The sequence below is a fragment of the Anabrus simplex genome, chromosome 1 (assembly GCF_040414725.1).
Source record: "Anabrus simplex isolate iqAnaSimp1 chromosome 1, ASM4041472v1, whole genome shotgun sequence".
Lineage (NCBI taxonomy): Eukaryota > Metazoa > Arthropoda > Insecta > Orthoptera > Tettigoniidae > Anabrus > Anabrus simplex.
In genome coordinates this window covers 1,563,337,862-1,563,365,176 of record NC_090265.1, presented here as the reverse complement: position 1 = coordinate 1,563,365,176, position 27,315 = coordinate 1,563,337,862, and the positions used below count along the sequence as shown (strand labels likewise).

The following is a 27,315-nucleotide window of genomic DNA, read 5'->3' as shown; positions in this document are numbered from 1 at the left end:
GTGATGGAATTTCTATTTACCATCTAAAAACATGAAATGTTTAATAATTAATTTATTTATTTTATTTATTTATTTATTTATTTATTTATTTATTTATGTATGTATGTATGTATGTATGTATGGTATTTATTTATTTATTTATTTATTTATTTATTTATTTATTTATTTACTTATTTATTTATTTATTTGTTTGTTTGTTTGTTTGTTTGTTTGTTTATTTATTTATTTATTTATTTATTTATTTATTTATTTATTTATTTATTTATTTATTTATTTATTTATTTATTTATTTATTTATTTATAATGTAACACCTTTGTAATTTTGTCTAATGACTGTAAATATTGTGTGCTAGCTGATGATGGCCAAGAGAGGCCGAAACCGGTACTAGTGCAATAATTCATTCACAATAAATAGTATTGATCGGTGGAACATTTTTCTTGTCTATTACATAATAAGGGTTCATCGGCACTTCGACTGAAATTCGATAACTGCCAAGAATCAATACGATGACTTTCAAAATGATCTGAATCAATATTTGTATGTTGCTCATCAAAAAGTTTCCATTTATAAGACATTGTTTTGCACCGATCTTCACAAGCATCCATGATGATATGGTGTATGACTGTATACCTGCTCAGGTTACTAAGAAATGGAGACAGCATAGAATGACAACTTGCCATGTCCTGCTATCTTTGGGCATAATGTGGAATTTCTTTTACTAAAGTGATAGAGAAAGTGAAAAATGCTATGTGACAAAACTAAAAATGTGAAAAATTGTGGCTGTTATCATACGTAAATTTCAATACTTCCTTCGTATCAGTCACCTCCTGTAGCTGGACATAATCCTTGTAACCAACAGTCTTTACATACTGCTGGCTGAATAATTCTGCCTTTTGTAAATCCTCTCATATACACTCCTCTTGTCCAATAACGATTCTTGGAATGTCCTTCTTGGAAACTGTTCCTGCCTTAAAGTACCTATACAGTGCATATCCTTCCATTTTTTACTAAAATTTGTATGACTGCCAATTAGGCTTGCCATCATGTTATTCTTAGCTGACTTCTCTACCAGATTCAATTTCCTAGTAAGCTCTTTCAGTTTATTCTTACCTCCACAACCATTTCTAACTTTATTTATTTTTCAACCTTTACCATTCCTTGCCACCTTTAAAAGTACATACTATCTGTTTTCACATCCCTCAACATTTGTTGTAAACCCATCTCACAGACTGTTTACTTTTTATTTACTATTTTCCACCAAACATAATTCCTGTAGAAGTCTGCTGTAGTGAGTCTGTGTATTATCCTTCGATTACAGCGAGAGCCCTATCACTGACATATTCGTTATTGCGAGCGATTAAGCGCGTGCAATTTTTTCCATTACTGATGTTTATGTACCCAGCGATTATATTGTATGCAATGATCATCTTCGGTATCATTTCCTCGCTGTGTCCACTAGTGAGCTCTCTTGTCGACATTCAAAGGCGATGTCAGAGTCGATTAGTAATACTTGTCAACTGCCGTTCCATAAAGAAAATTAGAAATGGAAGAGGAGAACATATTTTGTAATAAATGCGTAAATAATGTGGCCAATAGCAGTTAACTCGTTAGAAATAAAGGCTGAAGTAAACAATCACTTAATGTTATGTACTGAAATTTAGTAAGAATGTGATTCACCTCAAGATACGGTGGAGTACATAATTGATTTCAGAGGATAATTTCTATTTTCTCACATCTAGTTAAATTTTGGGAAGGATGTACCCATGTAAATTTATAGAGAGAATGTTATAATTTCTCTACTGGCACTTAGAATATGTTTTCACAAGACATATAGTATGGTTAAGATAGGTTGGGTGATGGTGTTTGAACAAGAAAACTTGTCGTAGGTACAACATCGTAACGAGTGTAAAACCTTCAATTATTACATACATTATCATTATAGACTGTTATGCCTTCCAGCGTTCAGTCTGCAATCCTCTGTGAATTTACTAAACGTCGCCACAATCCTCGATTTGCAACTAGTGTTGTGGCCTCATTTAGTTCTATACCTCTTTATCTTCAAATCGTTAGAAACCGAGTCTAACCATAGTCGTCTTGGTCTACCTCTACTTCTCTTACCCTCCATAGCAGAGTCCATTATTCTCCTAGGTAACCTATTCTCCTCCATTCGCCTCACATGACCCCACCACCGAGTCCACCCAGCTTTCGTTCTCGTAAAGCAAAGTTGGTCTGAAATATGGAAAGCGCTGGCATCCCGAGGTTTACCGACAGCTGGAAGTGGAGTGGACTTACAAGAGAGGCTGCACCAGGATTTTGATAGACAACGAAGTGGACCCAGGCAGTTTCAACTTCGAAGTCACTTCGGAGGAAGAAACCAACGACCAGTTAAGCATTATGTTCGCACAACTAACTGCTTTGATTCAGGCCCAGACTGAAAAAATCGAGGCCCAGCCTAAAAACATCGAGGCCCAATCTAAAAAACTCGAGTGGAAAATTGAGGCCCAGTCTCAATTCTTTGGGCAACGAAGTGTGCTCCCTCAGAACCAAGGTGATCACTGATGTTGTGCAAGACAACAGTGAATCTTAAGGGAATCGGTCTGAAGTGATGCTTGTGGTTGTGAAGTCCGTAGTTGAAGGCCCAGCAGAAAAAGCGAGTGCGCTGTGTGAAAGTACGACAGCTCCGGAGACACGGGCGAAGCCTGCAAGCAGTGATGGCAGCTCCGGCGTCGTGAAGATGGCAACCCCACGGGACAATGGGATCATTGTAGCGATGGTGGAGTCCATAGTTCAAGGCCCAACGGAAAAAGCGAGTGCCCTGTGGGGAAGCACGACAACTCTGGAGACACAGATGAAGCCTGCAAGTAGTGATGGCGGCTCCGGCGTCGTGAAGATGGCAACTCGGTGGGACAACGGGATCATTGTAGTGATGGCAACAACACGGCCAGGGAGACCCCCTCAAGGAGATGGAGAACCAATGGGGTCCGAACCAACAACCAACAAACAAGGGTACCACCTGATCAGGACACTAGTCCCGGCACGAAACCATGTGCTGGTAGGAACATTGAATTCAGAACCCCGGAAAAAGAGGAGAGAGAACAGGGCCGAGTCTGCAACGTGCGAGCCTGTCCCGTGCATCACACTGGTGGACTACAAAGACACGTGGTCCCTGACAGAACATAAAGGTGCGAACTAAGGGAAAGTCAGTGGAGCTTTGACTACCACGTGAGGACCTGCAGATCATTGCCACCGGCAACAAGGACACCGTTGGCCAGACGCAGCGGATCCCGCATGGAAAGGTGGTGGCCACCGATCAAACTATCTGGCTGCGAAATGTGTACTGCAACAGTGCCAATGAGAGGACAGTGTGATTCAGGTAGTCTAAGTGTAATTAAATAGTGAGGACTAAACGAGACGAAGACATAGATATAGGATACCTAGATATAATTTAAGACCTAGAGTAAGGAATGTAGAGGATAGATATTGAAGGTTTTAGGGGGAATAGTTGTCGTAGGTACAACATCGTAACTGGTGTAAAACCTTCAATTATTATGTTTAATATATTTTAATGTCCGACTCGTTGGCTGAATGGTCAGCGTACTGGCGTTAATTCCAGTGGCTTGGGGGCTGGGTGTTTGTGCTGTCCCCAACATCCCTGCAACTCACACACCACACACAACACTAGCCTCCACCACAATAACACGCAGTTACCTACACATGGCAGATGCCGCCCACCCTCGTCGGAGGGTCTGCCTTACAAGGGCTGCACTCGGCTAGAAATAGCCACACGAAATTAAAAATATATTTTAATTCTGTTTTATTAATTGCTAAATTATCTTTTATTAAATGTTAAACATGACTAATACATGGTTTCCCTGTAAATATATGTATTATAAATTTGTATAACCTCAAATACGTATTGTGGTAAGTTTAACCTCAAAATCTATATAGTCGAAAGCGGTAGAAAACTCTATAATGTTTGTATATTTAGATTTATTGTACTATAATTTGGTATATATGAAGGGTTCTGGAAACTTACTGTAAGGTTTATTATCCAGATACATGTAGAGACATTAGGAATGTTGGAGAAATTTCTATGTGTTTTGGTAAACAGTAAACGAAAGTTCGAGCTCGATCCATTACATGAGTACTCCATTCGACCAGCTGGTCGATCGATGTTTCAAGTGTGTTCCATTAGAGTGTTGTAAGAACCCTTCCAGAAATCAACAATTCTAGACGATGGATCGAACAATATATATATTGAGCTGTCAGTCAGTGAATGAGCGAGTGTTGGACTTGGAGTCAGGTTGGACTCGAAGGCAAGTGATGGACTGTGAGTGACTGTTGGGCTCCGAGGTGGAGTCGGTGAGTTCAAGACAGTGTATGTTATAGTGCGCGAGTCAAGTGTTGATATCTGTACTTGTCAGAATTGACTTCAGGGTACTCCGCTATTAAGTGTTGTTGTGTCACCGTCGAATTGTCTCCCATTTTAGCAAGGCGAAATCCGTGTCGCGTATTGTCTCTACTGTATTTGGTGTCACTTGCTAGTGTGTATAATTGTGTGTTGTGACTTACAGTGACAATAAAGTAATTTATACAAGGAAGTGAACGTGTTCCCGTGTGATATTTATTTCCGTAAAATAAAATCGCATTTGAGAACGATAAACTGAAACGTGTGCCACAAAATGCAATCTATCATCTTCGGTGCTGTATCGTTTTCTCGCTGTGTGCACTTGTGAGCTCTCTCGTCGACATTCGAAGGCAATGTTGGAGTCGATTTGTAATACCCGTAGACTGCTGCTCTCTAAAAGAAAATTCAAAATGAAAGAAGATAACACGTTATCATCATCATCATCATCATCATCATCATCATCATCATTGATTTTCCACTCCAGCAAGCCAGGTGCGGGTGTTTATGAACCTCTTCCAGTTTGTTCTGTCCATCCACAGCTGATGTTCTACCTTTCGCTGCCACTTTACATCACGTTTAGCAAGGTCTTTGAAAATTTGCTTTTCCCAACTATCACGAGGCCTCCCTCTGGGCCTCTTACTAACAACATTTCTTTCATAGTATGCTCTTGGGGTCCTAATTGGGGCTATCCTTCTCATATGTCCATACCATCGTAATCTGCTTAATTCTGAGGTTTCCAACAGGCTCCTGTCCAATCCAAGTTGTTGCCAAATACTTTCATTCCTTATTTCGTCTCTCCTTGTCTTTTGGAGACATGACCGAAGGAACTTCATTACAGTGGCCTGTAGGTGACTATGTGCAGATCTAGTCAACGTTACTGCTTCCAGTCCGTATGTTAAAATTGGTACAAGATATGTTTTGTACAGCATGAGCTTGCAAGCTTGGGGAAATGAGTCATCCCAAAGTAATTGACGGAGTGCTAGAATTTTGATGCAGCTTGTATTCTATTGCTTATTTCTTGGTTTATGATATTGTCAGAAGAAATGAAGCTCCCTAAATATTTGAAGTTATTGATAATGTCTACTTCTTCATTTTGCACTCACAGATAGACTGCTTCAGGATTTAGACTCGTCACTAAACCGTCGGTTTTAGTTCGGCTGATGATCATTAGGATAACACGTTTTCATAATAAATGCGTAAATAACATGGCCGATAGCAGTTAACTCATTAGAAATAAAGGCCGAAGTAAACGATCACTTAATTTTAATATTATATACTGAAATGTAGTAAGAATGTGATACGCCTCAAGATAGGGCAGAGTACATAACTGATTTCAGAGGATAATTTATATTTTCTCACATCTAGTTAAATTTCGGAAAGGCTGTTCCCATATAAATTTGTAGTGAAGAGGTTATCATTTTTGTATGTGCGCTTGAAATATGTTTTTATGATACATATACATTTAGATGAGATAACACTCTTTGAATAAAGAAAACTGGAACGTTTGCCACAGAGACCTCTGGAGTGATACTTTAATTTCATTCTGGAAAAAAAAAAAACATACACTTTCATGTAGTATTGGATTTCAAAAAATAACAAAAGAGTAAGCCGTAGTATGGATATCACCCTGAAAACTCAAATTTTGAACAAACTGATTGCCGTTTCATACCGATTTTAATGGGTATGGGGTTTTTCCTGACTTTTACAAAAAATCAGATGTAACGACAATCTGTTATACCAAGTAAATTTTTCGCCATTATGAATTCTTGCTATAACGGACTTCTACTATACTTTTTAAAACTTCCTTATCTTTGTCTTAACCATATGGTACTGCCTAATAGTCACAACACAATGTAATAGAAGCACGTGGAAAGTTTCAAAACAAACTGCTACTACCGCCAAGGAGTACACAACAGAGACCTCTGGAGTGATACTTTTTTTTTTCAGAATGAAATTAAACATGCACTTTTGTGTAGTATTGGATTTAAAAAAATAACAAAACTACGACAAAACAGCTTCGTGATCACTTATGCCATTTATTACTTCAGTTTCTCCATACAGCTCATCTGGTTTTACCAGCAGCACCTCCAGAATATTCTTCCCTCTAGTTGGTTCCATCACGTTCTGCTTCTGCTGTCTTTCTCACATTAACTCAGTTACCACTTGTACATTAGGTCATGCTTCTTGTCGTTCACATTACCTTCCCGGATTAACTTATTCACCATTTGTTGGTCATGCTTTCTGTCAATCGTGTTCTCTTTTCAATTATGAAAAATGAAAACCTACAACCTGTTTTCCAGTCATTGACCGGGTCAGGGATGTAATGAATGAAGCAGATATAGGCTGTTAGTACGATGGGGTCGCCACTCCCAAAGTGATTTTTATTAATGAATGACAGATGCTATGAAATGAGAATGGAGAGTGTTGCTGGAATGAAAGATAACGGAAAACCGGAGTACCCGGAGAAAAACCTGTCCCGCCTCCGCTTTGTCCAGCACAAATCTCACATGGTGTGACCGGGATTTGAACCACGGTATCCAGCGGTGAGAGGCCGACGCGCTGCCGTCTGAGCCACGGAGGCTCTCTCTTTTCAGTTAATGTTTGGTAAATTGAGATCACTCACTACAATAACATTCTTTACTGTATCGTTCCCCATATATCTGATTATCTTATCAAATTATTCTGCATCAGTGTCATTATCAACCTCTTCAGGTGTGTACACCCCAAAAACATCAAGTTATTTATTATCGTTAGAAATAAGTCTTACAGCTAGAATTTCATGTTCCCCATCCTTAACTTTTCATAGCTGACAAATTCTTATTTCACCAGTATGAATACTGCCCTTTGTATTGTTACTAACCTGTCTCTATGATAAACACTCCAGTTCTGCAAAAAAATTTCTACGTCTGTAATATCACTTCTCGGTGATAATTGAACTCCTATTACAATGTCGAAAGGTTGAAGCTTTCTAAACACAAATATGAAGTTTTATGTAAAAATTCCTCATAGTTTTAGAGATATTTGCAGCTTGCACATTGTGATGGGCGTGGCTACGTAGCAATGGATGCATATGTACAGCGCCAGATGGTTGTGTGGTTTCCCTTTTCGTCAATTTCTTATATCATTAGCTGCATGGTTAGTATACACGTTGGCCATTCCTGTATCCTTGGTTTACTGAGTTGTCTTCGAGAGTGGAAAGCTTTGAACTTCTGTTTCCAAGGTTTCTGTTGTGTACTCCTTGGTGGTAGTAGCAGTTTGTTTTGAAACTTTCCACGTGCTTCTGTTACATTGTGTTGTGAATTGTGATCATAATGCCTAAGAAAGGGGACGTTGCATGACAGAAAAAGAGATTTGCTGAAAATTGCTTTTTTAATGAAGAGAGAGGTGATAATGGCAATGTTATTATTGATGTAACCAGTAGGCCTAGTGCATCAGCCAGTAAACTTGGGCCAGAGCTTATGTCACTTGTCAGTGATGCTAAGGATACTGACAGCCAGTCATAGGATTATAGATGTTTCATCTTTAGTGGATAATATAAGTGAACATTTGTGTTTAAAATTGTGTCATGGAAATGCGAAATTAACTGTAAGTAATATATCTGGGTTGGCAAAACAGAGTTACTGAGAAGGGAGAAACCAAAATGCAAATGATCATTCAACTATAATGTTTCGTCCGTTTGTCCCAAAACATCATTCACTTGTAATAATATTGTTCAAATAGCAACCTACAGTGCAGTGGCCAGTTTTAATGATGGAGCTAGCAGTAGTCTACAAGTACTGAAGGCATTGGGAATCAAAGTTGGGAAGAATTCTGTGGAAGCTTTGAGCAAGTTTGACAAAGTAGTGTAGATTCAGCGGAAAAAAGTAAAAAAACTCAACTTTGGAGGCTAGAAGGACTAGGCGAAGACTCAGACTAGAAGAACAATCCAATAACATCCAGACAGAGGATATAACATACGGCAGTGGAGCCTTCTAAGGTGAACGGTGGGTAGAACTGTATGTGACAACTTTACATGCGATTTCCTGAAAACTTCTTTCTTTCAAACAAGAAACGTAATATCACAAGAACTAGTTGTCTTATCTAAATGAAACTTTGCACAGTTGGTCAAATAGGAATTGTATGGAGGATGAAGTAAAATATTGGAACTAAAACAATATTTAGGCTTAATATAATGAGGCTACTTTACATTAAATTTTGATTTGTACTATATCAAACAATAGGATAGGATGTTATATATCATATTGATTTTCAATGTCCTACTTAAAATAATGTAGGAAATAGTCATATTTTTGTCAAGTGGTAACTAAACATGGCATGACTAGTGTATGACCCCCCCGCCCCCCTTATTCTATTCTTTTCTATTTTTATTATCTTTACTTCCTGCTTCCTGTACTGTCATCTCTGCTCCCTAGTCCACCCAGTTTCCTTAAATGTACTTCCGTATAACTGCCCTGACCTCTATGTAGCATTGCAGTTCAAGTGAATTTGTCAACCTTTACATGCTCAAGGCTGAGACCAGGTCCTCTGTGAGATCCAACATGGAGTTTCAGTTATGCAGATGATAATGCTATATTGTCATAATCTGAGGAAGTACTTCGTATCATCCGAAATGCTTTTGCACTGGCAGATAAAAAGCTGGGACTTAAACTGAACGTTCAGAAGACTTAGGTTCTAGGATTTCATGTCCAAGCACCAAACATGTTAGTCCAACATCAGCTCCAGTGGGTTGAACATAGTTCACATGCATGATCAGTCAGTACCATGTTGGAGACTCAAGGAAGAGGTGTAAGAACTGCTTTAATTCCTCAGCAACAGGGAACATAATACCAATATAAATGGTCCGTTATTGGACATTATAAATTTTCCAGCTAGCTCATTCTTGGTTGCCAGCGTTTCGCCCTCGTGTGCTAGGGTGGGCTCATCAGTTGGTACCTAGCACACCTACCAATACGCTGGCTAGTGCATACCGTGGAGGCCACTGCGTAGGCTAAATGGAGCCACCGGCAGTGCCAATGCACTAAGAGACTTTGTCTCATCACTAAAAATTGATGCCTGCTTGGCCATCAGATGATATAGATATTGATTCCCATAGGGAATCTGAAATATTTGTCCTGAATGAGCAAATTTATAATACCAATATAAATGGTCCGTTATTGGACATTATAAATTTTCCAGCTAGCTCATTCTTGGTTGCCAGCGTTTCGCCCTCGTGTGCTAGGGTGGGCTCATCAGTTGGTACCTAGCACACCTACCAATACGCTGGCTAGTGCATACCGTGGAGGCCACTGCGTAGGCTAAATGGAGCCACCGGCAGTGCCAATGCACTAAGAGACTTTGTCTCATCACTAAAAATTGATGCCTGCTTGGCCATCAGATGATATAGATATTGATTCCCATAGGGAATCTGAAATATTTGTCCTGAATGAGCAAATTTATAATACCAATATAAATGGTCCGTTATTGGACATTATAAATTTTCCAGCTAGCTCATTCTTGGTTGCCAGCGTTTCGCCCTCGTGTGCTAGGGTGGGCTCATCAGTTGGTACCTAGCACACCTACCAATACGCTGGCTAGTGCATACCGTGGAGGCCACTGCGTAGGCTAAATGGAGCCACCGGCAGTGCCAATGCACTAAGAGACTTTGTCTCATCACTAAAAATTGATGCCTGCTTGGCCATCAGATGATATAGATATTGATTCCCATAGGGAATCTGAAATATTTGTCCTGAATGAGCAAATTTATAACACCAATATAAATGGTCCGTTATTGGACATTATAAATTTTCCAGCTAGCTCATTCTTGGTTGCCAGCGTTTCGCCCTCGTGTGCTAGGGTGGGCTCTTAGTGCATTGGCACTGCCGGTGGCTCCATTTAGCCTACGCAGTGGCCTCCACGGTATGCACTAGCCAGCGTATTGGTAGGTGTGCTAGGTACCAACTGATGAGCCCACCCTAGCACACGAGGGCGAAACGCTGGCAACCAAGAATGAGCTAGCTGGAAAATTTATAATGTCCAATAACGGACCATTTATATTGGTATTATAAATTTGCTCATTCAGGACAAATATTTCAGATTCCCTATGGGAATCAATATCTATATCATCTGATGGCCAAGCAGGCATCAATTTTTAGTGATGAGACAAAGTCTCTTAGTGCATTGGCACTGCCGGTGGCTCCATTTAGCCTACGCAGTGGCCTCCACGGTATGCACTAGCCAGCGTATTGGTAGGTGTGCTAGGTACCAACTGATGAGCCCACCCTAGCACACGAGGGCGAAACGCTGGCAACCAAGAATGAGCTAGCTGGAAAATTTATAATGTCCAATAACGGACCATTTATATTGGTATTATAAATTTGCTCATTCAGGACAAATATTTCAGATTCCCTATGGGAATCAATATCTATATCATCTGATGGCCAAGCAGGCATCAATTTTTAGTGATGAGACAAAGTCTCTTAGTGCATTGGCACTGCCGGTGGCTCCATTTAGCCTACGCAGTGGCCTCCACGGTATGCACTAGCCAGCGTATTGGTAGGTGTGCTAGGTACCAACTGATGAGCCCACCCTAGCACACGAGGGCGAAACGCTGGCAACCAAGAATGAGCTAGCTGGAAAATTTATAATGTCCAATAACGGACCATTTATATTGGTATTATAAATTTGCTCATTCAGGACAAATATTTCAGATTCCCTATGGGAATCAATATCTATATCAACAGGGAACATTTCAGTCCTGTTTTACCCAGCGGAGGTGATTCAGATGTGAGCACTGAGAAAAGGTAATGATCTCTTTAAAAATTCACTGTGGGCCGATGACCTTCGATGTTAGGCCCCTTAAAACAACAAGCATCAGCAAGAAAAAATTCACTTTTACAACAGTTTAGGTCAGATTATTTTCAAATTTCTTATTTACCTTATAATGTAGAACTGAAATATCTGAGCCATTTGAAATTCATACTGGTCTTCGACAGGGAGATGAATTATCCCCGTTGTTGTTTAATTGTGTGCTGGAAAAAATTATGCATGAATGGAATAAGGTATGTCCACCGACTGTTAAGATTAGAAGAAATATTCGACTAAATGGTCTTACATTTGCTGATGATGGAGCTTTATTAGCAAATAGTATTGAAGAAGCTAAATTTCAAGTAGAGGAATTGGAACGTTTAGCTGCAAAGAGAAAACAGAAATGATGCCATTTTTTTCAAGTTGACACTTCACGTATTATGTTAAATAATACCCAGGAAATAAAGGTTGTAGACAAATTTAAACATCTTGGTGAGATTATGACTTGGAATGCTAAAGAAAAAGCATCCATAGATAGTAGAACTCAGAAATTGAGACGAGCGTAACAAATTACCTGGCCGAGGTTACAAGAAACAGCCTCTTTCGATTAATGCTAAATTTCGATATATTACTCCGTCATTAAGCCAGAAGCAACATATGCATGTGAAACATTATTATTTTAAACTGAATACCCAGTCAACAACAGACAAACTGCAGAAAGTTGATAGAAGAATTCTTCGGAAAATTATTAATAAAAAACACCAGATTGATGGCCAGTGGAGACTTTTTGCCAAATTTAGTATGTTACAAGAAAAGTGAATCGATCATTGACATGATGCGAAAATGGAGGATTGCATTCTTTGGACACACATACTGCTTACCAAATACTAGACTCCTGAAACAACTTTTTTATTTCTTTTGGAATAGTAAAAAAAAAAAAAAACACATGACTTAAAGAAATACACATGGATTTAGATGAATTGAAAATTACTAAAGATCAAATTGAAAATAGAGAAGAGAAACGGATTCTAAATAACAAGTACACAAGACTATCACTAAAAATATCGCAGCATAAGCAGTATGTTATATCTGCAGAAGAACGGGCTGCAAGATCATTCAGAATGAAGTTTAGGGAAAGGAAAAAGTTATCAAGTGTTGAAAGCTGAACTTACTCTTTGAAGACTTTGTTGTATAAGGTATGATTTTTGGTGCTCCAATGTGGGCATAAACAGTGTAAATAATTAATTAATGGAGAAGAGACCTTCCACATTTTGTAGGGAGTGAAAGTGACGTTCTTGTACAGGGTCTTTATTTATGCTTGGCAGGGACTTTCTTGCTCGTCCTTGGCTGCCAGTGACGGTTCAGTTGCCGGCTACCGCGCATGCATATGTACGGCAGAATACAGTGCTGAAAATCATTATCATCCATTTTACTGACCATGTTTACAGTTTATGCTCAAAAATCATTATCATGCATTATCATGTATCTATCATGCATTCTACTCACCATTTTTACAGTTTATGCTGAAAATGTTCCCCATGTGCTGCCAAAATAATCGGCATCTCCTAATGAAGTTTTCGGTTTCTCTACCAAGTTCTTCAGCACTGATGGATGCAATTGCAACTGTTATATTGTCTTTAAGTTCATCTAGTGTGTGAGGATTGTTCCCATAAACTACATTTTTTAACATTCCCCACAAATAAAAATCACATGCCGTTAAATCTGGGCTACAAGGGGGCCACAGATTTTTGCGTATGATCCTCGTACCAAACATGCTTCAGTAAGGAGATAACTACCTTTACGTCTATTTTTATTGTTTACTGAACCTGTAGGTTTGAATCTCTTGGCCAGTTGTTTTATTGTCCGATTGACAGGAATGGGTCTCCCTGGAAATTTCGCTCGAAACTTTTGTCTTATCCTAGCGCATGATTTTCTGCACTTAATGCAAGTATTGTGCAGATATACACGTTTGTGTAACGAATATTTCACATACATTACAGCACTATACACAATCACAATAAAACACTATACAATACGACATACAGTACCCAGTAGCTTCATTGAACACCGTACTATCTCGGAGCAGAAGTGCCGGAAACGCCAGCGACCTGTCATCGACGGCCAAGTTCGAGTGATAAAGTCCCTGCCAAGCATAAATAAAGACCCTGTATTTGCCTGGGTTGTTTCACAATGCAATGAAAACTAGGGTAATCATTGCCTTGGCAACTTTGTGCGGAAGAACCAGGAATAATAGTTCAAAGATTCTTTATCACAAATCCCAGGTTAATGGGAAGATCAGTTCATGAGGAAGTGCCGGGTATACAGTAGAAGTCCGATATAGCGAGTACGGCATATAACGAGAACTCCGTTATAGCGACGACTTTTTTATGTCCCTTTAAAATTCCTATATTAAACTGTGTATCGTCCTTCGGTTACAGCGAGCACCCTATCACTGGCGTATCCGTTATTACGAGCGATTAAGCGCGCGTGATTTTTTCCGTTACCGATATTTATGCACCTCAGCGATGATACTGCATGCGACCGATTACCTTCGGCATCGTTTCCTCGTTATGTGCACTAGCGATTTCTCTCGTCGACATTCGAAGGTGATGTCGGAGTCGTTCAGTAATATCCGTCGACAGCTGTTCCGTAAAGAAAATTCGAATTTTTTCGTAATATATGCGTAAATAACGTGTCCGATAACGGTTGTTAAATCGTTAAAAAATTAAGGCTGACTAAATGACCGCTTAATTTTGAGGCGACATACTGCAATTAACTAAGAATGGGATTCACGTCGAGATATGGCAGAATGCTTAATTGATTTCAGAGGTTAGTTTATTTTCTGTCGCGTCTGGTTAAATTACGAAAAGGCTATTATGAAAATTTATAGCGAGAAAGGTATAATTTCTCTACTGGTGCTTGAAGTGTGTTTTCATCATACGTATAGTACGGTTAAGTTAGAATACGTGACGCTGTTTGAATAAGAAAACTGAAACGTATGCAACTAAATGCGATCGACATTAGTAGACGAATAAGTTTGAGTGGCGTTTATAAAAGTAGGAAAGATCACAATATGAAGATAAAGTAGGAATTCAAGAGGACAAACTGGGGCAAATATTCATTTATAGGAAGGGGAGTTCGGGATTGGAATAACTTACCAAGGGAGATGTTCAATAAATTTCCAATTTCTTTGAAATCATTTCGGAAAAGGCTAGGAAAGCAACGGATAGGGAATCTGCCACCTGGGCGACTTCCCTAAATGCAGATCAGTATTGATTGATTGATTGGATTGATTGATTTATTGATTGATTGAGCATCTTCGGTACGGTATAGTTTTCTCACTTTGTGCATTTGCGAGCTCTCTCGTTGACATTCAAAGGCGATGTTGGAGTTGATTAGTAATACCCATCGACTGCTGTTCTCTAAAGAAAATTCGAAATGAAAGAGGATAACACGTTTTCGTAATAAATGCGTAAATAACCTGGCCGATAGCAGTTGTTAACTCGTTAAACGTAAAGACTGAAGTAAATCTTAATTTTAATGTTATATACGGAAATTAAGTAAGAATGTGATACACCTCAAGATATGGCAGAGTACATCACTGATTTCAAAGGATTTTTCATATCTTCTCGCGTCTAGTTACGGCTATTTACATGCGTTTCAAATATGTTTTCATGATAGGCTACATATACGGTTAGGTTAGATGACGCTGTTTGAAGAAGAAAGCTGAGGTGTTTGCCACAGAAATCTCTGGAGTGATGCCGTATTTCTCCGAATCCAAGACATTTTTTTTTCTCAGAATCTCATGCGATAACTCGAGCGGTAACCACGCTGCTTCTTTTCACACGCGCACAGAACTCGTTGACAATAAACGACCGCCTCTTTACTACACATCGCTAGCCGCGACAACCGTTGTACAGTGCCTGTGTGTTTCTCAAATCTGCAGAATGGTATCAAAACATGCGACCCTTCGAATTCTTAGAAAAGCCATGGCTACTCAGTGGCAGAGTCATAACTAGAGTCCGGATTATTAGGTTCTTATAGGTTAGAATGCAAACATACTTTAGCCAGTAACAAGTATACCCTACACTGTACAGCGGTTATGCTATGAGATTTGCATAGATATTAGGAGTACAGCATATAGAACTCCTTGAATTGATGCTACTCTTCCTACATTATGGTACAACGGGTTGCATGACACTTCCTGCAAACCAAATTACTTTGCATTCTAACCTATTACCACCTAAAAATCCGAGGTCTAGCTCATAACGTGTCTATTGTACTTGACGCTTAGTAAAATTAAGGTTTATAGACAGCAGGAATATTTTCGTGATGGATAGTCGTATTGTAAAGATACGTGGAAAAGGTATTGCCGGCAAATTTTCAACGGGTTCTAGTCGATATTATAATAATTTCGTGTGGCTATTACTAGCCGATTGCAGCCCTTGTAAGGCAGATCCTCCGATGAGGGTGGGGTCGATATTATGATGCTAATTTTAAGTTAATGTTTATTAAACACTCGGAAATGTAGAATAATTGTGCAGCCGCAAGACAATACGGCATAGGCCTAACTAAAGCCAATATTTGGCGTTAGCGTGAAGACAAAGAGCTAAAAAAAAAAAATGCGTACCGTACTGTACAAAAAAAAATGCATTCAGTGGTGCGCAACAAGGACGCTTTAAAGAAGTCGAAGATGGAATTGTGAGGTATGTGCACGAAAAACGCAAGGGCGGAATGCCCATACAGTGGCGCAATAAACTCGTTCGTTGACTTTCAGCGTTCGCGAGTAGGCCTATAGCCGCTGAATTTGGCCGAACCCGACAAGCGAGGCGCGCGTGTAGCGGTAACCGGTTATATTTGACGCTGCGTAAAAGTAACAGTTTTATAGACAGCAAGAGTAATTTCCTGATGGATCGTTGTATTATAGAGGCGCATGGAATAGATATTGATTGCCGGGAAATTTTCAACGAGTTCTCGTCGGTATTATGATGCCAATGGTCCTTAAACCCGCGGAAATAAAGAATAATTGTGCAGCCGCAAAAAAGAAATACGGCATGACGAAAGTCAATGTTCGGCATCTAAAAATAGTCTAAAAATGCGTACTACTGTACAACAAGGCATTCATATGATTTTACAAACTTCTTTTTAAGCCTGATTTAATTCTTTTGAAGGAAAAAGTGGGGTTCATCTTGGATTCGGAGGAAGACGGCATTATATTTTTTTAGATGAAATTAAACATAGACTTTCACGAAGTTTCGGATTACGAAAATAACAAACAAGTAAGCCGTAGTGTGGACATCATCTGCGGAAACACAAGTTTTGAACAAACAGATTGCCGTTTCATACCGATTTCAAGGTGCATGAAGGGTTTTCCGACTTTTATAAAACAATCGGACCGGGCGAGTTGGCCGTGCGTGTAGAGGCGCGCGGCTGTGAGCTTGCATCCGGGAGATAGTAGGTTCGAATCCCACTATCGGCAGCCCTGAAAATGGTTTTCCGTGGTTTCCCATTTTCACACCAGGCAAATGCCGGGGCTGTACCTTAATTAAGGCCACGGCCGCTTCCTTCCAACTCCTAGGCCTTTCCTATCCCATCGTCGCCATAAGACCTATCTGTGTCGGTGCGACGTAAAGCCCCTAGCAAAAAAATCGGATATAACGACAATCCGTTATAACGAGTAAAATTTTCGTGGTTGTGAATTCTCGCTATAACGGACTTCTACTGTACTTTGGCGTGTATTGTCATCCATTACTTGGCCATGCGCACCATGCCCTCCCTTTCCTTATGTTTTGCATCCACTCTCACTTTGCTCAGTTCAGTCTGGTGTAGTGTTGTTATCGTTTGATTTATTAAAACATAATTACTTTTCGTTCATTCAAGCTGCACCATGCTATGCTTCTGCACCACACAGTATCGTATTTCAAAGTGACAGCGAGTGTAGTAATTACAAGTCGTGAGAGGTTTCAAGGCGTTGAAAGAATTATAGGAATTCTCATTAAATGATATCAACATTCATATAATGAAGAGCTGACGATTTATATTATCAATCTACATAAAGGAACATCCTGTAATGAAATATACATCCGCTAGAAGGTAGCAGAAATTTAAGCCTATATGCTCTCAAGCTGAAAGAGGTTAGACTGTTTCAAGCACTTTAGAAAGAAAAAAAAAAAAGAAAAGAAAAAACACCACTGATTTGGACTGACTCACACATACAAGGAAGGCAGAGATCTTCACCTTCCATGATATACCATTTCCATCTAAACAACTTCAAAACTTTACAAGCTAGAACAAAATTAGGTTTACAGGGGTTTATACCATGCATGAAGGTCAGTAGCATGTGAAGAAAATGAGGTCTATATGACATGATGAAGGTCGCATCAAGGGGTTAAAGCTACCATGAGGCAGTGTAACATCCATACCGACAACTGGGAAATGTGCATTCTGGACCACCCAACCTATAGAAGTGGCGTATGTCAAGGAATATAACTATTTCGGGAACAGAGATGTCGTATCACAACAGAGTAGCCCACTGGGAGAAAACAGAGGGAAGTTCTGAGGGGGAATGTCCATTTACCAACTGACCCCTCAATTTTTATCTGTCACTATTTTAGCAGAGTGTGGAGATCATCAGTTGGGTTAATTGGCCATCTACAGACACATCAGTAGGAAAACTATCGAATTCACTTTCATGTGATTGCCAATGATAATGACTACTAACAACCAACCCTAGTGAGAATCTCTCATCTGACGGGTCAGGGATCACTGGTTGATATTATAGTCATAGCTGCCTGAGCACAAGTAGGGCCATGACTCATTATGCCATATTTACCTGCATAATATTCTCCCTCGCATAATTTACCCACCCTTACTTGTAGCCTGCTAGGGAATAAGAGTACAAGTCAAAAAATGACTTGTAGTCTTCTTTCCAGATAGATGTCAACATATTCACTTGTACTATTAGAACCAAATGAAATACTGTACATATGGTTTAGTTTTGACTTACACTACTTAGACCAAATGATTGAAAACCTTCCAGGACTCACACTGCGGACTTACCTTATTTTGAACATTTTCTGACCTATAGGCCTACTCTTTTCCCCTGGCAGCCTAGAATTTTGGAATTGTAATTTGGGGGGATATAAAAATTTGCGAAGTTTATTTACCTTTTGCGTAATGTGTGGTCGTAAAGACATTAAAGCTACAGCTAGATAGGCGATTTTAAACATAATATTCATCCATTGAAGAACACAAGAAGTATACACACAGTGATGTGCAATATGATGTGGCTATATGCTACGGAAGTTATCACACAGTATCGAAAAACAAGCTGTCCTTGAAGTCAAAATCCAGACGTATGGATCGCGGACCATAATCTTTTGGTAAAAGATAAAACTTTAAATAACATCATGTACCAGAGACCAGGTCGATCACCAATTATTTGAGGTATCCACCACTTTCTCTGTCGTTTCTTTTCCCGATGTCTGACAAACAATAACAAAACAATCGTTTACAATGTTATGCTTGATTCTATCTTCATTTCTTCGAAAATGCAAGACTGTCTACTCTGAGGCCCTATAACAAAGGCATCTAAGTTTTAAATGCTTTGTGGAGCTAGCATGTTCTGAAAACTGCATCATTTAACACACAGATAATTGCGTTATTTGACATATGATGTAGGTGAGGTGAACAGAAGAAAACGTTATGTTCGTCTCCATAATAACTGTTTTAATAATGCTTTTTAGCCATTTGTTTCAATGACTAACATCAGTTTGTATGCAGCGACTGAGAAGTGCAAGCCGCAACACTGCAGTAATGTGACCTCTAGGCAAGCTACACATTGTTGGTCTATGCACGCATTGCTAGTACCCTTGAAATAACCGTGTGGGAGATGCTCTATAACAAATTGGTGACATTATTATACGCAGGTGAATAATAGTTAACAATTGGTAAGAGAAACTGGTGTTACAACACACACTTTAAATTAACAATAATTGCATTTGCAGAAAATAATGGCACATGGGTTTTGTGTTGGGCCATCACGTGTACGTCACTGGCATAAACAATAAGAGTGGTTGCAGTATGCCAAGAAGACAGCTTTATCATTTCAAAGGCAAAAATAAGGCCAATACCTTAGAAATTGAAAAAGAAAAGTTAAAATATGTAATTGCTTTAAGAAACAACAGCTATTTAGTTTTGCATGAAATGTTACCTTTAAATACGCTGAAGATTCCAGTGAAAAGTAATGCAGAAGTCTCGCTGTTTAAAGTAAGCAGAGGGTGACTGTAGATTTATAGAGAAGAAAAACCTTCCTCTCCAAAGGAGAACATCTGTATGCCAGTGATTGTTGAAGGACCATACCAAAAATATAGTGGAATTCCATCCGTATTTTAGATTCAAAATTAAATTTGCATAGCTTTTCTTCTTGACCATTTTTTGAGATAACAAATTTCTGAGAAAGTGGGAAAATTGTGCAGGTAAATACATTATGTCCAAGGTGCCCACTCTTACTCCATAATAGCTGGTTTCCCGATTCTCAGGCCTACTTACTAGGTCACTTAGCTGTTCCCCATGGTTCACGAACTAGGACATGACTACAGTAACCCACACTACAAACTGCTGCACTGTTGTAAATAATCCAAAATCCAACTGCAGTTAGTCTGGTTCATTCACCTTAATGGACATAATAAATTGACAAAATTTAATGAGAATCTCTCTCACTCTCTCTCTCACCTGATTTTACTACTCAGTTAAAGAAGTAATATACAGTAGAAACTCAAATATCCAGATCTTCGTCATCTGTATCTTCATTTTTATTTTTTATTTTAACTATGTTGATACGTTATGTAAGCTTTGAGGCTTCATAATTGTTCATAAATGTTTTACCATATATATTATACTGTACATATTTTTTTTATGTGCATCTATCTTAAATTTTAACGTTTTAAATTCATAATTGTTCATAAATGTTTCATATACTGTACTGTTGGTCAGTCTTCTTTTGTATGTTTATTTTATTACAGTCAAATTTTGAAATCAATTATCTGTATTTTTGCTTATCCTGATGACCCCAGTACCAATTAGTCCAGATAATCAAGTTCCTACTGTGTATGAATTGAAATAATTTATATACATTTCCATTTATTTAGGAATGACTTCCTGTATTTACAGGCTGCCACTATGTACGAGGTAAAGCATATAAAATTTTCTGCACAGTTCTATTAATTGAAGAAAACTCTAAATTATAAAGAAACAGTATAATTAGTGCGGCATTTCAGACCTATAGCTCTAGAGGTGGTGTCTCAGGAGCCTCGAAGGACGAGAGTCACATACCCGAGCATGAAATTTGTCTTTTCTTTCTTCTTTAGTATGTTGTGAATACTTACACATCTGTTCTCCGCCAGGCATACTTGGATGCTGTTGTATCACTGCGACCATCCCTGCTTCACCTAGGTGATAAAGGACTGCTCTTGTTAATCCGGTTCCTGTCTACTTCAACTGGTTTTACCTTTCTACACGATGCCAATTTTGTGACCAATCAACTGGACCGTTGGGCTACAAGTTATAATTACAGGTGTAGTATTGAATTCTAGTACTGTATATTCTTCTAGCTGTTGTAGGAAAGAAATATCTTACAGTATACTAGGTTAGCTGAAAAGTCCTTCCTCCCCCCCCCCCCAATAAATAGTACTTTGTCACAATAACTATTGAGTTAAGATTTATTATTGGTCAGTCTTCTTGCTTGATATCCTTTAAAATTGTCTTGTTGCAGTATAGCACACCTTCTACTAATTCGAAATTTGGTAGCAGTGTCTCAAATCTTTTTTCTACTTAGTTGACTTATTAACTGCAAAGTCATTTGGGATCAGTTCCAAGTGAATATCTTCTTCGGAATCACCATTTGTCCAGAACAACCTTGATGATCTACTGAGTACTAAGCAATTTAACTATGCAATTCGGTCCCTTTAGCTGTTAACATGCATTCAGGGCATGGTGGGATACCATAAGCAGCCCTGAAGATGGTTGTCACACTAGGCAAATGCTGGGGCTGTACCTTATTTAGACATGCCAACTCCCCGATTTAAGCGGGAGACTCCCTATTTTTGGTCCTTCCTCCCTCTCTCTTGATCACAGAGATTTATCTCCCAATTCTGAGAACAGATTTAGTATTCTTGTATTTTTTTTTTTTAATCTTAGGTTTTTTCTCGTTCTTTAAGTAGCTGGAGAGAATTGATTTTCAGTGGGCATGGGCAAGACAAATGCAATCGACTGGTGGTGTTCGTAACTACAGTATAACAGAATCTCTAACATAATGCTTTTTATTTTATCATTTCCACATAGCAATGCCGACTGTGGAACTATTTTTTAGTATATTTACAAGAACAAAAACTCAATTCAGATCAAACCTTCCTGAAAATAGGGTTCTGGAAAAAAGGTTAAACCTTAAAACCCATTCAACGCCTGTGCTTTAAGCATAAATTTAGTTCAGAAATTTATGAAGAGGCCTAAGGCAGTTACAATGAAGAATCATGTGTTCTAAAGCTCAGATACATGCAATATTTCAGTACCTATGAAATTAATGAACTTCTCTTTCTTTATTCGTGTCAGAAGTATCAACATTACTTACAGATATTTAACAAAAAGCAACAAGATATCTACATTCCTACTATACAAATATACAAGTCTATTATACAATCACAGATAGAGCAACAATATTCAAGAGCTAGATGATGCTTGCCCAGTATTGGGTGACGTCAATAGCATTGGGGGAGGCTGCAATCAAGTCTTTCATAGTGCACATTGAAGGACATAAAACTAATTCATTAATAAGAGAAATTACATAATTGAGTAGTATAATGTGTGAAATTGACAGAGGCACAGATTGGGAATGAAACAATGCAGATGGTAATAGCACGACCATGGATAGAATCCTACATAATATCAAGGAGAAGATGATGGGCGAGCAAGTAAAGTCTATGCTTTTTGCTGATGACGTAGTTTGGGCGGATAATGAAAAGGAAGTATAGACACAAGTTGATTTATGGAATGAGGTGATACAAAATTTTGGAATGAAGATTAGTACTGCGAAAAGCAAGACTTTGATCATGACAAGAGGTAACAGAAAATCCAGGGGAGTGATAAGAATAGGAAATGAACCTCGTGAAGTAGTGAACATTTTTAAATATTTGGGTAGCATGATGTTATAAGATGGAAATTTGGATAGAGAAATCAATTTAAGAATACAGCAGTCCGCAAGTTTCTACCAGTGTGTGAGAGACATTGTATGAAACTTAGATGTGCCAATGAAGTGCAAGAAGGTTTTATACTCATCCTATTATAAACCTATACTGACCTATGCTTTGGCAGCGTGGACGTTGACTAAGCGGAAAAGTAAGATACAAGCAGCTGAAATGAGGTTCTTAAGGAGCATACAGGGTTAGAAAAGACGAGATAGAATACAAAATGAGGAAATAAGGAGAAGCATGGGATTGTGTAAACTTCAAGAAGAGATTGATATAGCAAAGCTGAAATAGTTTGGACACATAATGAGAATGCTGGAAGAGAGAATACCAAAGAGAACATTCATGGATACAGAGACTGCAAAGAGGCCTAGGGGACGGCCTAGAATGAGATGAAGGAGCTCTGTTGTGGACTGTATTGCAAATAGAGGAGTTGATAGCAATAAAGTGCTAGAAGAGGAGTGGTGGAAAGATCGAATAAGGTGGAGGGCTTTGGTACAGTACCCTACCCAGAGAGAATCTGGAAAAGGGAACGAATGAATGAAGAAGAAGAAGAAGGTGTTAAATATTCTTCAAAGTTACATCGTCAGTTGTGTGTCGTAACATGTTGGGATATTATTAATATTCATAATAATAACAACATGCCGGGATATGCCGCAAAGAGAAAATCTCCTGATTTTTGACTTTTGAAACTTGGCACATATGCTTATTTAAGGCCACAGCCATTTCCTTCCCAGTTCTAAACCTTTCCCTTTGCATCATCACCAAAAAGCTATCCGAGTTGGTGTAATGTTTAAACCTAGCAAAAGAAAATGATATACAGATTGAGACCCTTTCCCATAAATTACTTACTGCTTTCTCTTCTCAGTAATATAGAGAAAGCTACTTTTCTTTGTAAATTATAATGTTCCTCCAAAATTAGTCACATAGGGGATTTCTGAGACGATGTTCGAAGATACCAATTCATTCCTCGGCCTGAGCAGTGGTAATTTCTTGTGGGTTCACTTGTCAACTTCTGTATGCTGTGTTGAGTTGGTAGAGATGGTTAACAGGTGTGGTTTTAGAAACAGGCTTACAAAAAATTCCAAGATGATAAGTGACAATTCTTAAAGCTAGTTGTTTTACGTCGCACCGACACAGATAGGTCTTATGGCGATGATGGGACAGGGAAGGGCTGGGAGTGGGAAGGAAGCGGCCGTGGCCTTAACTAAGGTACAATCCCCAGCTTGGTGTGAAAATGGGAAACCACGGAAAACCATTTTCAGGGCTGCCGACAGTGGGGTTCGAACCTACTATCTCCTGAATACTGGACACTGGCCGCACTTAAGCGACTGCAGCTATCGAGCTCGGTAATTCTTAAAGCACAGGATGCAAAACTCATTTTCTGTAACTGTTGAACAAAGGTTAGTATCTCCATCACTGAATGACCTGAACCAATTTTGATGCTGGTCTGATACTAACCAGCCCTTCACCTCTTAGAATACTTTTCAGCTACTGACTTTTCACTCATTTTTTTTTTTCCCCCCCATAAAGAATCTAAGAAGCATCTAAGTAGTAATGCATATTCAAATGGTATTTTGGAGAATATATTTGCAGAATTTGGTATATAAGGTTTTTTTTTTCATCTTTTAATATAGCACCAACAACAAGTCAAAAAAAAATTTTTTTTGTAACTGCACAGCTCCACTTACAACAGATTTTAAAATACAATACATTTCATACTTGCAAATACAAAGGATTTTTAAAGTAAAAAGAGAGAAAGAAATAAATCCAAATGAACTTCTATAAAATGTATAAAACTGAAACACCGAGCGAGTGGCTGTGTATTTTGGGTCATAGATAGTGTGTTTGAACCCCACTGTCGGCAACCCTGAATATGGTTTTCCTTGGATTCTCATTTTCACCCCTGGCAAATGCTGGGGCTGTACCTTAATTAAGGCCATGGAAGCTTCCTTTCCACTCCTAGCCCTTTCTTATCCCATCATTACCGTAAGACCTGCAATGTGAAGCAAATTGTTTAAAAACTAAAACTGAAACAATTGAAAATTTAAAATATCATTTTTACAAATATAAAAGAGCAATGCAAATTAGTTACTGAAATTCATACAGGTACTAAAGAAAATGTGTAACAATATAATGATATACATATATAAAATATAACTACCTGAATAATACCTATCCAGTCGACCAGATTCTTCAACGGTGAAACAGAGTCTACCGGCTTCACACATTCTTATTAAAGGTGAGTTCTTATGTGCCAGTGTGCATGAACATGTAGAATAAGATGATTGATGCACACACAGATTGGACACTTTGGCATAGGTATGTGTGCTTCCCAGAAATTCTGCATTGTTGATAGCACCATTAACATATTTATGAAATAATGCCAACTGTATTTTTACCCTCTGCTTACCCACTTTTAAATTCCTCCAGTAACTACTTACGTGATCTTTTTACCCAGTATGAACAATACTGGTATTCTTTAAAATAAAGATAACAGAGAAATTTATTTTGAACCGTTTTAAGTTTACTTACATGTGACTGATAATAAGACACTCGGGCTACAGTGGTTTGGACATGTAATGGGGATGGACAGAAGGAGAACAGCAAGGAATTACTTTGACAGAGAAGTGAGAGGGAAGAGACCAATAGGGAGGTTAAGGAAGTGATGGATGGACACAGTGAAATCGGAGGTCAACAAGAAATGTCAAGTGGAAGGACGTAAAGGAACAGAAACTATACTTTGACAGGAAGAAGTGGCGAAGAGCGCTTGTACACCACACCCGGGTAACTGGAGCTGGAAAATGATAATGGTATAATGATGATGATATGATGATGATTGTCTTGAAGTAAAAAATTCCCCTTGTGAGCATGCCATGCTGTTTGTTTTGGATTGCACGATAGAGTTTACGTACCGTCCCACAATAAGTTTCGGCATTTATTGTGTTGCCCCAGTGCAAAAAAATGCACAAGCAACACACCCTGCCTATCCCAAAACATAGTGCACATGAGTTTGCAAGCTAAAATTGTTTGCTTGCACTTTACTTTCTTGGGTAATGTTGAGTGTCTTCATTCAGTGGATTGCTGTTTTGATTCCGGCATAACATAAGTCACCCATGGTTCATTGCCGGTAACAGTTTGGCTTAGGAATGCATCACCTTCATTACTGTAATGCTCAAGGAAAGGCAAAGCACTGCCTACACATTTGGTTTTGTGCACCTCCGTCAGCATCGTCGGTACCCAGCGTGAGTACAACTTTCATTAGTATAAGAGTCATCCCAAAGAAAACTCCTCGAAATTTCAGGCATCTTCTAACTTAATGACGAAATCGTAAAGCATCTGTTTTCTCAAACCTTTTGCACCAAGTCTGCAGTAATATATATATATATTTCATGTAGAATTTAATCACTACAAAATACAATTGTATTGAATAGGTGGACACAGTAATTTTATTCAAGAAAGAATTTTACTTATTGTATTTTCAATATGGAACAAAATGAGATTAGTTACTTGTAACATAGTGTGTTCTCCGTACACTTCACTAATCTGCCGATGAATTTCAACAGCTTTCACGTCTTTAGCATTTAGGAAACAAATTGCAGCACGTACTTCACACTCGGCAGCGCCGTTAATTGTCTGAGGCATTTTCAATAAGCACAAACGTATATACAGACAAATGCTTCCCCAATGTCGTTTGTGGACGGCCTATATATTTACGTATTGAGTACATATGCGCCAAACGACAACCTAAGTGCTGCAGAGGCCATACTTAAAAAATCTAGTTACTTAAAGAACATGGTAGTATTTTCAAAGTCATTCAAAGATAACATACTGCAAAGAGCAATGACAATGACAAGAGCAATGCAAGCTCTTCCACCATTAATTAAATTAAAATATCTGTTGGTAACGGAATATTGAAATCTCCCCCTATTTGCAGAATATAAGTTCTGATAGTTTTCAGATTCATTGAAAAATTCATTGTAGACCACCTTTTTAAAAATGGGTGGAAAATAAACTACAAATATATGCAATTATTTTTCGGAAATAATTTTATTCTAACCGCATCAATGGAATCGATATTAATATCAATTCTACTTGTTATAAGATTGTAATCAAACACTATTAATACTCCTTCTCCCCTACTATGTGCACGGTCTTGCTGTAAAACATTATAGTAATTAAAAAAAAGTTTCCTGTCATACACACAAGAACTTAGCCAAATTCCTAATAAGCATATTACTGTGTCACGCCATGATTTAAATGGCTAAGTTCAGTGCTGTGATTGTAAACAGTGGTTCCATGGTACACATGTACAACTAAATGAAGACAATATTCTTAGAAACTGAAGAAATGACCTTGGCACTGTTTTAAGTGTACAAAATTTCATTGTTGACAGAAATGTTTAATACCTGTCCTGGGTATCCTAAGTGTCCTCATTTGCTTGTTCTCCATAGTTTTTATGTATTTTTATGGTATTTTCTTGTGCTAGTGCTACTTCAGCAGTATATTAATGAACTGTAAGTACTTCTGTTGATATTTTTATATTTGAAGTAGAGTGAAGGAGTGGTTATCAGTTTAAAATGGTTGAAAGTGTGATTTCGTAGTGCATTTGGTGTGTATGTTGCCTTCACTTCGCTGCTTGCCAAGACGGCCGTGATTTGAATCCCAGTTAATGCACGTGTGATTTTAAAAATGAGCTTGTGTTCCTGTGGCTCTGATCCCATGTAAAACTGGAGGTCTCATGGGTTTGATCTTGATATCAACTATCACATAGAACTAATTTGCTTGCTTATTTGGTAAGAAAGAAAAAAATTATTCACCAGCATTTGTCTTGTCTAGCGGCTGGTTTTGCAGTTTGTCTCTGCTATTTTCCATATGATTCA

General features: G+C 38.5%; 1 protein-coding gene across 1 annotated transcript in view; it reads left to right on the top strand.

Moving 5' to 3' along the window:
• The window catches only part of rictor (rapamycin-insensitive companion of Tor), a 540,306-nt gene that overhangs the window by 224,772 nt on the left and 288,219 nt on the right, over nucleotides 1-27,315 (top strand). Inside the window, exon 16 of the mRNA XM_067138126.2 lies at nucleotides 20,597-20,766. Coding sequence (XP_066994227.2) covers nucleotides 20,597-20,766 — 170 coding nt within the window. The remainder of the gene's footprint in view (nucleotides 1-20,596; nucleotides 20,767-27,315) is intronic.